Genomic DNA, 12,290 nt, shown 5'->3' with positions numbered 1-12,290 from the left:
TTATCTTCCTCATCCCTGGAGCCCTTGGATGGTCTCTTACTCTTTTAGATTGCCTTTGTTTTTAATATGATTTATTTAATTGTGAGTAAATATAATTTAATTTTTGACAGCGGCTATGTTTAAACAGCTGACAAAAATTTCTGAAAATCTAATTGGTAGGAGACACTGTGTTCCATATACCTGGGGTTTTTTTGTTTTTTTTGTTTTTTTTTTTAAATAACTCTATATCTTCACAGGAAGTTGCAGAAATGCATATTTGGATAAACACTTACCTAAAGAATCTTCCATGCTTGAGTTGGCAGTGGGTGCCTGCCCCAGGTGACCAGGCAGGGCAAGTCCTTGTCCAGAGAGCACTCTGATACAAGTCCCACTCTTTAGGGGCCCACCCAGAGCACCCCAACCTACACTGATCCTAGCCCAGCAAGCACACAGTGACCTGGTCCCTCTTTCTGGTGGGGACCTTCAGGGACAATACACACAACCTGTCTTCCAAACCCTGCTATCCTACCCACAGTTCCCGAAGGGACGCTCAGAAAGTTGTAAGATTCTAGCATTACTTCAGTCCGTTCAAAGGCCACCTGTGAGAGTAAATTTGAGGAACTAATGGGCATTTATTAAACTGTTTTTAATTCTTATGAAGAACAACTATGTGGAATGCATTGTGCTCCCTTGACATTCATTACTCGGTCTTCTTTATGAGACATGGGGGCAGGAAGCACCATTAGAAGAAAGCAGAGGTGGCCTGCGTCCTGACTTTGGGAAGGTCTGATTCCCAAACCTTCTTGCCACTTCAAGTGCATTCTTAGGGGGGCAAAACCAAGGAGCCCAAGAGTGTGGGAGAGGCAGAAGCTGCTGTGATTCACAGGTGGGGTCTTCAAGAAGTCTACAGCATTCCAGTGTCATCCGACTGTGGTGAAACCCACAGAAACTGGATCACCCTTTTGCCCAGGCCCCTTTGGCAGCCTCTTTGTCCTGAGGGTCAGTTTCCTGGACCCCTGAAAAGGTCACGTCAGCTCAGACTTTCCCCTTCCTCCAGGATGCCCTCCCACCTGCCTGCAGCCCAGGCTATGCTAGCAATCCTTCCGTGCTCACATTAGGCTCTCATGGGTCCCCAGTTGCCTTGTCGTCTCTAAAGTAGGCCCCTAGCCTTCTTTCTCAACAATGCATAGGGCCTTGTGGGCAAAGTGCATTCCTGAAGTCAGCATGTGAGGAGACTTGGGGAGGCTTGGATGCAGGTGGTTTCGGTGAGTGTGTCTGGGGCTGAGGAAGAAGTGGGGGCTGCCTAACAGAAGGGACACTTTCTCTAATCTGCATAAAGGCACCTTATGACTCAATGTGTTTGTAGACTCTGGACCCTGGAAAGGTGACTGAGATGTCAGAGTCCTGGCCAAATGCACTTCTATCCCTGTCCAGCAGGGGCAGTGGAGGGAAGAGGGAGTGAGGCTCCAAATCACTGTTCTTGCCATTGTTGTTGCTATGGGTCATCGAGTGACCCATTGTGGTCATATATAGGGTTTCTGAGGAGCGGCTGGTGAGTTTGAACCACCGACCTTGCAGTTCGAGTGCTTATCCTATGGTGCCACTTGTTGTTATGTGCCGTCACATCGGTTCCAACACATAGTAACCCTGTATAGGGTTTCTGAGTGAATGGTGAGCTTGAACTGCCGACCTTGTGGTTCAAACCGACTGCAACCCAGCGCATTAACCCACAGTGTCATACCAGAAGTCTTCTCAGGGTGGAAGCGCAACATCTGGCCCGCTGGGCTCCCCAAGCTCACATGACGTGTGTCAGTGAGAAGTCTGGATTTGAATGTCAGACTGCCCAGTGTGAAGTCTGGTACCACTATTTCTTGGCAGTTTGTGAACTTCTCTAAGCCTCTGGAACTCTCTGTGAAATGGGAGAATAATGTCCATTTGGACCTGTTTAACAAAATAAATAACTGCGGGAAATTACTGAGGGCTCACTGTATGCCAGGCATTGTCCTTAGGTGTTGTGAACAGGGAATGACACCTAGCAAGCACTCAAGTAGAAAGATGAATTAGCCTGCCTCAGTGAAGATATGTTGTTGTTGTTACGTGCTATTGAGTCAGTTCCAACCCATAGCGACCCTGTATAGGGTTTCTGAGGAGCAGCTGGTGAGCTTGAACCACTGACCTTGCAGTTCAAATGGCTTTGCAGTCTGGCACATTAACCCACAACAATCCTTGGAAACCCTATGGGGGCAGCTCTACTGTCCTACAGGTTCCTGTGAGTTGGCTTGATGGGCTTAGCAAGTGTTCAGGAAATTCCAGCTACTATTAAGGATTCTTACAGAAATGCTGGTTGAGTGAGTGAATGAATGAATCCCAACAGGCAAACTGGTTTGTTTGCAAAACAAGGTGAGTTGCCTCCTGGGAACAGGCTGAGACTTTGTCCCTGCTTGCCCAAAAGTGCCAACAAGACCTTTTCGCCTGGGGTCCTCCACCTACCTGCCCCTACAAGGTGTGTGGTTGCCTGGCTGTCTTCAAGGCATCCTAGACATTATTAGGTCGTGTGACTCTGAATTTACAGCCAAGTCCTGGCAGGAGGCGGACCAGGGTCACCACAGCTGGATTTCTGCCCTTACTGGACTCTGCCCTTTGCAGGCTCCTCCTCCCCCTCCAGACCCAGCCCCTGCCCCACCAGTGGGCGTTTCCCACCTTGGGGCTGACTCCGCCCTCACTTTCCTTCTGACTTCTTCCCTGTGGCCCAGGCCTGCAGCTCGAGTACCGGAGCTGCAATGGCCCCCCAGCTCTTCCGTGCCCTGGTGTCTGCGCAGTGGGTGGCCGAGGCGCTTCGAGCGCCTCGCGCTGGGACGCCACTGCAGCTGCTTGATGCTTCCTGGTACCTGCCCAAACTGGGACGCGATGCTCGCCGCGAGTTCGAGGAGCGCCACATCTCGGGTGCCGCCTTCTTCGACCTGGACCAGTGCAGCGACCGCACGTCGCCCTACGACCACATGCTACCCAGCGCTTCGCACTTTGCTGAGTATGTGGGCCGCCTGGGCGTGGGTGCTGCCACACACGTCGTGGTATATGACGCCAGTGACCAGGGCCTCTACTCTGCGCCACGTGTCTGGTGGATGTTCCGCGCCTTCGGCCACGGCGCAGTGTCCTTGCTGGACGGTGGCCTCCGCCACTGGCAGCATCTGGGCTTCCCGCTCAGCTCGGGCAAGAGCCATCCCGTGCCCGCCGAATTCCGCTCAGAGCTAGACCCTGCCTTCATCAAGACATTTGAGGACATCAAGGAGAACCTCGAGGCCCGGAGCTTCCAGGTGGTGGATGCCCGTGCCACTGGCCGCTATCGGGGCACCGAACCTGAACCCCGAGAAGGTAATAGCTTGGGGAAAGGGACCTGGGGTTTTACCTGGTGCGATGGGTCAGGTGGGAGTTCTAGCCTTGGGAGGATATGGCAAGCGGGAGTATCGGGGGGTCAGAAATGTGACTTCTTCATTCTCTCCGAGCATCGCTGGGTTTATTCATAAAAAGGAACAGTAATACTTGCCTACCTTCTCTTGTACCCCAAGCCTGTTTGTGATCCCAGTGTGTCTACCTGTATAGGTGTGAAACGCTGTTATCAACCCAGACATCCCTTACCATAATACTGTGGGTGTGCTGGACAACTCACCAAAGACCCAGCGGGAAAAGCCCCACACGAATGGGGGCCTGATTGAGGTCTACCCCCAACACTGAGGATGGTGGAGTGCAGGAGGAATCTGAGGCCGAGTTTAAGGAAAGCCCCTCAGCAGGGTTCAGGCTGGGAGAGGGAAGGGGAGAAGATATTGAGTGGAGGTGTGGGTGACGCTGTCTGGGGAGTGGATTTCCCCAGGCAAGCAAGTACACATGAAAACTCTGTGTAAGGAGAAATATGGTATCCTGGAATAGACCAGTCCTCAAAATTTGCTTGGTGTGGACCACATGGGGAGGGGGGTGGGGACTGTCTTTGTAGCTCTTGTAAAGCCTCATCTTTCTCCCGCAGAGCAACTGGTGGGTTCAAACCACCAACTTTGTGGTTTGCAGCCCAGTGCTTATCCTATGAAGCCACCTAAATCTTGACAGGAGCAGAAAGCCTTATCTTTCTCCCACGGAACAGCTGGTGAATTCAGACCTCAAGTTTAACAGCCCAACACATAACCCACTAAGCCACCAGGGCTCTGCCAATTAGTAGCCAGTAATTCGCCAGTCCCTTCTCCATTATTGGCTCTGGGGAGGATGCCAGGAACCAGCCACTTCCTCAGGGAAGCGCTCCCTGAATGGTATTCCACTATTGGCTGGAGCTGCTCTTCAATGGTCTCAGCCATTGTTGTACTTGGAGTCCTGGTGTGGCGCTGTGGATTAATGCGCCAGACTGCAAAGCCATTTGAACTGCAAAGCCAGCAGTTCAAGCTCACCAGCTGCTCCTTGGAAACCCTATACAGGGTTGCTATGGGTCAGAACTGACTCACCAGCACTTATCAACAACAACACTGTTGTACTTAGCAGTTTTCATGGGCTCTGAGAGCCCTGAGGATGAGGGTCGAGCCATGCTCCTAGCACTCCTGAGAGCCAGTCCAGCAAGAATGGCCTGGGACATCATCTGACTTCACTAGGGGTAGGAGAATTAACTCAATATCAGCCCAAGGCGATTCCTATGAGACCTCCATCCTCCAACCTTGTTTACCAGTTCTACCACCCATCCCTCCAGCGGCACTCTCTCTTTCTCTGCTGGGTTTGTTTTAGTGACCACACAGAACTCACAGACCAGACTCACAATCCTAGAGTGTATTAGGGAAGTAGTGTTGTTCTTGTGAAGTGCTGTGGAGTCAGTTGCAACTCATAGCGACCCTATATAGGATTTCCGAGGCTTTTTAAATCTTCACGGGAACAGAAACCCTCGTATTTCTACCACAGAGTGGCAGGTGGACTCGAACCACATTCTTTGTGATTCTCAATCCAGTGTTTATCTATGGAACCACCACGCTCCCCAGGAATGCTCAGGGCACAATTCTTTCTTCAGGACACCCTCCTGATATCAGGCCCTGGTATCACATAGTTACAAAGGTCTTTCAGCTCTCTGCCTTTCAGCCTAGGGGTTCCTTGGCCTCTGACCTGTGTGGGCAAGTATAGCTCTGTGGATCCAAGTGCCTATTCTGCCATTAAGCTTTCACCTGTAGACTCTCATTTCTAGCTCTATGGGTCATCAAACTTCGCTCCTTTTATAACTGCCTGGAAGCAACCCAGTCTGGTAACAAGCATCCTGCTGAAAGGCTTTCTCACCATGTGGGTTAGGAAGCCCACTGCTCTGTCTCTTGCCCTGGGCTCTACTGGTTCTCTGCTATCTTTGTTTGTCACTGATCTCTGTGTCATAGATGAAGGGGGTTCAGCACAGGGATCTCAGAATCCAAAGGATGTGCCCCACTCCTAACTCTTCTTTCTTAGTGCCATTTCTGTTCCTGCTTCTGATTTGGCTGGTTTTAAACCTACCCAGACAACAGAACTAACTAATTCCCTCCTTAGAATTCCATATACCTCATTTGCATGTTCCCACCCCACAGTGTACCTTATTTACATATTAACAAGCTGGGCCACAAATCCTTACAGTTGCATAGTCCTGCCCAGTCATTTGCTTGGAGTTATGTGGCAATGTAGGATAAGCACTAGACTGCAAGGTTAGTTTGAACCACAAGGTCTCAAGGTCAGTGGTTCAAATTCACTAGCCACTTCAGGGTCCTTATAAGTTGGAATCAACAGTTTTTAACAACAACAACTAAGATTGTGGCTAGAAAGGTCATTATTAAGTTATTTACTGCACTGCAAGGCCCAACAGACGGTTGAATTCTGGAGGTCCCTGCCACATGGAGCAGGGCAATGATGATATTAGGTCCAATGGAGCTCTGATAGCGTAGTGTTTATGAATCAGGCTGCTAACCTCAGGGTCAGTAGTTTGTAACTACCAGCTGTTCCACAGGATAAAGATGAGGCTTACTGCTTTCGTAAAGATTTCCAGCCTCAGAAACGCTGTACAGGGTCGCTATGAGTCAGAACCAACTCCACAGCATGTAACAACAACGGGCATCCAACTAGTTGTGTTATGTTAATGAAGTGGGATTAGTGCAAGGCATATTTTGAGTCAGTCTCTTTTGAGAGCTAAGAGGTTAACGTGAGCAGAGCAGACTGGAGAGGAGAGATGTCAAGTCATATGAAGAAGGCCTAGGAACACAAACTGAAAGAGACACAGACCTTCTTCTAGAGCTGACAGACAAAACCTTACCTAGAACCAGGGCCCAGAGCTCACACTTCCAGCCTCCTAAACTGTGAGAGGAAACATTTCTGTTTGTTTAAGTCACCCACTCATAGTATTTTTGTTATGGCAGCTCTAGACAGATAACTGATGGGGAAACCAAGGCAGAAGTGATCCTGGAGCCCATCTGTAAAGGCAGAATGGACCAGGTGTGAGTCATTAACCTTTAGTGTCTATTTGGTGGCTGGTCTCAAGCCTCCACATGAAATGGAAATACCTGGTATGACACCTGCCTGGTGTAGAGCTATACAATAAACACTGGAATGAAAGGTCCATTTGAACTACAAGGTTGGTGGTTCAAATGAGTTCAGAACCAACTCGACAGATCTACAACACCACCTGCCTAAGGAGCCCTGGTGGCGGAGTGGGTTACAAGTTGGGCTGCTAACTTCGAGGTCAGCAGTTTAAAGCCACCAGCTGCTCTGTGGGCGAGAGATGAGGCTTTCTGCTCCCATGTAGATTGACAGCCCCAGAAACCCTATACAGGGTTGTTCTGACTCAGAACTGACTTGAAGGCACACAACCATCACCAGCAACAATGGTGTGTTTGTAGGATGTGGGTCAGGACAAGCCTGTTAGTGAATAGTCCTCTGGCTCTCCTTCATGCCACCAGGAAAATAACCTTTTAAAACAGAAGTTAGATTTCCCATTGCCATCAAGTCAAAGGCCAGAAATCTTATCCAGACTTGTGAGGGCGCCTCCCGCCTCGGCTGCCCATTGGGGCTTTGCCCATCTACGTACTGCCCTTGAACCCCTCTAGGCACCTTGCAATCCCTTTCTGTCTCCACCTCCCTCTTCTGTCCCTGCTGCCCAGGCCCCTAGACCTGGTGTCTAACAGCCCTGGGGTTGCTGAGCCTGGGTCTAAATTCTGGTTGCGCATACTGGTAGACAGGATGTTCTGTGTGTCTGTCTCTGTATAAAAGAGAGATGATGGCTGCTTTTCCCTACAGCTTGGGGTGGTAGGGGTAAGGTTAAAGGAGAAAATATTGCTGAGGGTCTGATAACACTGTCCAGCATAAAGTGAGCACTTGCTAATGTCACTGTTACTATTATCATTATTATTATTTAGGATATCCCCATGCTTACCTGTAAGGATTTGGTAACATCTATACTAGGAGTCCTGGAGTGGCACTGTAGGAAATACACTGGACTGTTAATCGCAAGGTTGGTGGTTCAAACCCACTAGCCTGTCCTTGGAAATGCTGTACAGTTCACTAGGAGTCAGAACCAACTTAATAGCACTTGACAACAACCACGAACTTGTAAGGATCCCTGGTGGCCCATTTGGTTAACTGTCTGGACTGCTAACAGAAAGGTTGGCAAATCAGACTCGCCAGCGGGAGAAAGATGCGGCAGTTGACTTCCAAAAAGATTAACAACCTTGGAAACCCTATGGGACAATTCTATTCTTTCGTATAGGGCCACTGTGAGTCAGAGTCTACTCCATAGCAATGGGTTTTAAGCATACTTGTCAGGTCCCTGGGAGATGCTAACAGTTTGTGCCCTGCTGCTAACCTGAATGTTGGCAGCTGGAACCCACCTGGTAGTGCTGCAGAAGAAAGGCCTGGTAATTTGAATTTGTAAAGATCACAGCTCTGTTTGTATGGGGGCCCCATGAGTCAGAATCAACAACAAGGGGTTTCCATACCTGCAGGTACTCAGGTGGCTCCAAATTCCTTGCCTGCAGATCCTAAGCAGAAAGGTTTTGTTTCTTGCCTTCTCACCCTCAGGGGACACAGTTGGGACACAGGGGAGTGGGGAGCAGTGTGGCTCTGGTGGACTCTGAAACTTAGGTTCAAAACTCAGCCAGCAATTTGCTGGCAACATGGCCTCAGTATCACCATCTGTGAAATGGGAGTGTCTGCCTATTGTGGTTGGGAAGAGGAATTGTGAGACTGCCTGGCTGGGAGCCTCCACTAGGTGTGCCACTGTTCACAACACCCTGTTTTCTCCTTCCTGCTCTCCCACTGCAGGCATCGAACCTGGCCACATCCCTGGCACCGTCAACATCCCCTTCACAGATTTCCTGACCAAGGAGGGCCTGGAGAAGAGCCCTGAGGAGCTCCACCGCCTGTTTCAGGAGAAGAAGGTGGACCTGTCCCGGCCACTGGTGGCCACATGTGGCTCTGGTGTCACAGCCTGCCATGTGGCGCTGGGGGCCTACCTGTGTGGCAAGTCTGATGTGGCCATCTATGACGGCTCCTGGGTGGAGTGGTACATGCGTGCCCAGCCTGAGGAGGTCATCTCTGAGGGCCGGGGGAAGACCCTCTGAGGCAGACGTGACCAGGATAAAGTTTCTTTATCCAACTCAGGTGACCCAAGGGGTGATGTCCCTGAGGCCAGGAATTCCGTTAATGTGTGGAAGCAGGAAGAGATGGTGATAGGTAGCCAGAACGCCCCTGCTTACCTGTCATCGTGCTGAGCTGGGGCCCTATTACCCCCTCCTGTTTTTCTGTTGAGGAAATAAAACAGCCAAGTGCTAAATCCTTGTACCTTTGGGCTGCCTTGGTTTTTCTAAGGAGCATGCCCAGTTCCAGCATGCCCTGCTGAGGGAGCTTTGTGCAGGCTGAGGGTCTTGGGGATCCTGTCCCTTTTTTTTAAAGCCAGCTGGGGCCCCAGAGCCCTTTCTTGCCTTCCTGTGACAGATTTGTCATACCCACTAGCAAACTGTCCTCTACCCCATAATTCTGGGGTCTCCCTTCTTGCTTCTAAGCTACTAAGGTGACTCTTGCTGTGACCTGTATTGGATCCCCACAGCCCCCCACAATTTGGCAGGACATCCTCATGTTGAGAGAGGGATAAATTCAGAGTTTATTAGGAGCCCAGTCACAGCTTAGTCAGAATGTTCTGGAAGCTCAAGCTTAAAGGCTAATCTTAGGAACTGCCCAGGGGTTGGGGTGAGGGGGTCCAGACCCAGAAGTTTGAACCTCCCTGTTCAAGGGTAACTTCCTTCCCAAGATTTCCCAAGGAAGGGACCCTGTACTCCTTGAGGCAGAAGTGGACTAGGTGTCTGAGAAGACCCCCAGAGCCCCTTGTTGGACCCAGGTCACCCTCCCATCCTTCTCGCCCCTGAGTCACCATCTCTGTAGCAAAGGGGCAGTGTCTACCAGTGCTGGAGGCAGAGGAGGAGGGGAAGAGGATCAAGTAGTTATCTGGTCTGGCTCCTACTTTGGAAACAAAACCAAAGAGGGGTACTTACTTACCCAAGGTTACACAGTGAATTTACACCAAAAGCATGGACCAGACTCCGATTTCTTGGCTCTGAAGTTACTTTCCTTTTCCCCTGACCACAACTGTAAAAGAGTTCATTTCCCCACGTCCACAAGGAGACCCCAGCAGCATAGAATCTTGATTTTACGTGGAGTTTTCTGGAGTTGAGTCCCATCCTATGGGCCTCAGTTCCTCATCTATGAAATGGGCATAGTACATATTTCAGAAGGGAATTCAGACAAAGTCCTAAGCAAGATCCCATTGGATCTAGCCTCATTTCCCTAGCCCAAGGCTTTTTAACCTTGGCAACTGAGACTAGATCATTTTAGTTTATGGGGCCAGCAGGGTGTGTCTTTACATCGTAGGATGTTTAACAACCTCTCTGACCTCTACCCTTAGATTCCAGCAACCTCTCTGACCTCTACCCTTAGATTCCAGCAGCGCACCCTCTAGTTGTGGTAACCAAAAGAATGTCCAAAGCGAAAAAACCAAACCTGTCACGGTCGAGCCAGCTCATGGCAAACCCTTGTATCACCAAGCCAGAACTGAGGTCTAGAGGATGTCCTTGGCTTTAATCCTTACAGAAACAGATTGCCAAACTTTCTTTCATGCATCGCTAGGAGGGGTAGAATCACCAACTTTAGTGTATGTTCATGTTGTTGTTGTCAAGTGCCATGGAGTCGTTTCTGACCCATACTGTCCCTGTATAGGGCTTTTGAGGAGCAGTTGGCTGGTGAGATTGATTATCCTACAGTACCACACTCTTAGTGGAAAGCAGACTCTACCAGCCAGGACCTTGAAAGATCTGACAGTGGCCAGATGTCTTCTTGGGGAAGGCAGGCACACCATCCCCAGATAAGAACAGCTGCTCTATTAGCAAACAACAGACAATTGACCACAGCTGTTGAGAAAGGTGGAGAGAGTGAGGCATCCCCATCTCCCTATCCTGAGCCCCTTTCTTAGTGGCTGTTTTTAATTGTGTAAAAACCCCCACCCTTTCAAGCTAGTCTCAGACACAGTTTGCTTCCCTTGGAGGAGAATGGCTTGACTTAACAGCACATTAGACCTCCTGTCCCATCTACTCCATTCCAGGTTACCTGGCACAGTGCTGAGTCTCTCTGAGCCTCAGTTTCTTTGTCTTTAAAATGTATCTTTCCCTGAAAGCTATGAGGATTAAGTGAGGTAAACCCATAAAAACTATCTAGCTAGGTGCTGAGCAAAGTAAATATCAAAATTCCTGCTATTTCTTAGGATTTTTACATACCCAGCATGCTGAGTGCCTCTTAGGCTTTCAGCACTGGGGGAAAGAGCAAAAAATATGAGAATTAGGTTGTGCTTAGCTACTAATAACCTAAAAATTGGTGGTTCAAACCCACACAGCGTCACCATGGAGAAAGGCCTGTGATCTGTTTTTGTTAAAGATTATAGCCAAGAAAACACTGTGGAGCAGTTCTGCTTTGTAAGTCATGAGTTACATCCAACTCTACGTGGCTGTCCAAGGGTTTGGTGGTTTTTTGTTTGTTTAGCGTTCTTGTCCTCAAAACTTTTAAGCTAGGGAGGGAAAACTGGCTTTTCCTATCATAACTCCAGAAAGAAGGGAGTGTTGTGAACTGATTCATTATGTAACAGATTCATTTTTAGATGTGAATGCAGGTTCTGAGAGGTTCTGTGATTTCCCCAAAGACACACAGCTTATTAGAGAAAGGATCCAGTCTTCACTGAGCTCAGTGTAGGAGCCCCTCCAGTGAGTCTTCCGGCTCTCCAGAACGAAGGGAGAACGTGTTGTGACCCAGGATTTGGAAACACGTGACAAACTGTAAGCAACAGGGGTTAAGCTGCAGTCAACGTTTTTAAGTTAGGTTCCCCAAACCCACCCTAGTCCCAGCCCCAGCAAGGGAACCCAAGCCTAAACTAGTCAGAGTCATTTCCAACTCGTGGTGACCCCATGTGTATCAGTAGAACTGCTCATAGGGTTTCCAAAGGCTGATTTTTTAGAAGTAAATCATCAGGCCTTTTTTCGGTAGTGCCTCTGGATAGATTCGAACCTCCAACCTCTTGGTTAGCAGCTGAGCACATTAATCAGCTGCACCACCCAGGGATTCCGAACTAGGCCTGGCTCCTCCTGAGAAAATCTTCTCTGGTGGGTCTGGGCAAGTCTAGGGTTGGCTTGCCCAAAGGAAAGAATGATTTAATCAAACCTTACTAGGATTTGCATGCAAAGCCTTGGTGTTGCTGTAGGATAAGCACTGGCCTGCTAACCACCAGGTTGGCAGTTCAAACTCACCAGCTACTCTTCAGGACAAACATGCGGCTTTCTGCTCCCATAGAGATTTATAACCTCTGAAAACCTAGATAGGGTCACTGTGAGTTGGAATCGACTTGGCGTTGGTAGATTTGGTATGGAGTTTGGCTTGTGGGGGTTTGCACGCAGGGTTACAGCTTAGCTTTTCAGAAGCTTGCCAGGAGCGTTGTAGGCCCCCTAAACTCCCAGAATAATTAACCACTGGCTTCCAGGGCTCCTTGTTAACCAGCAACCGGGGCTCCTACCAGCAGCTGCTACACCTATCCTCCTGATCCAGGCAGGGACTTGCGACACTGCTCAGCCAGGGTGATGACATTTTGGTCCATTTGGTAAATATTTGCTGTCCGTGTCAGGGACAGCTGGGAATATGTTTCCCAACATGTCTAACCAGCTTTGCAGGAACGCTTCTGTGCCTGCGACCAGAACTGTGGCCTCAGGGATCATGACCCAGGGCTACCACCCACATAAAGGACTAATGGA

The 12,290-nt window shown here is 49.4% G+C and overlaps 1 protein-coding gene across 1 annotated transcript in view; it reads left to right on the top strand.

Annotated features, from left to right (window-relative positions):
• MPST (mercaptopyruvate sulfurtransferase) overlaps positions 1–8,570 on the top strand; it is a 9,416-nt gene extending 846 nt beyond the window's left edge. The window contains exons 2-3 of the mRNA XM_006865280.1: positions 2,733–3,351; positions 8,272–8,570. Coding sequence (XP_006865342.1) covers positions 2,733–3,351; positions 8,272–8,570 — 918 coding nt within the window. The remainder of the gene's footprint in view (positions 1–2,732; positions 3,352–8,271) is intronic.
• The last annotated feature ends 3,720 nt before the right edge of the window (positions 8,571–12,290 follow it).

This window comes from Chrysochloris asiatica, unplaced genomic scaffold (assembly GCF_000296735.1).
Source record: "Chrysochloris asiatica unplaced genomic scaffold, ChrAsi1.0 scaffold00076, whole genome shotgun sequence".
In the NCBI taxonomy this organism is placed as follows: Eukaryota; Metazoa; Chordata; class Mammalia; order Afrosoricida; family Chrysochloridae; genus Chrysochloris; species Chrysochloris asiatica.
Note: the sequence above shows the minus strand (reverse complement) of the source record. Positions and strands in the feature narration are given on the sequence as shown.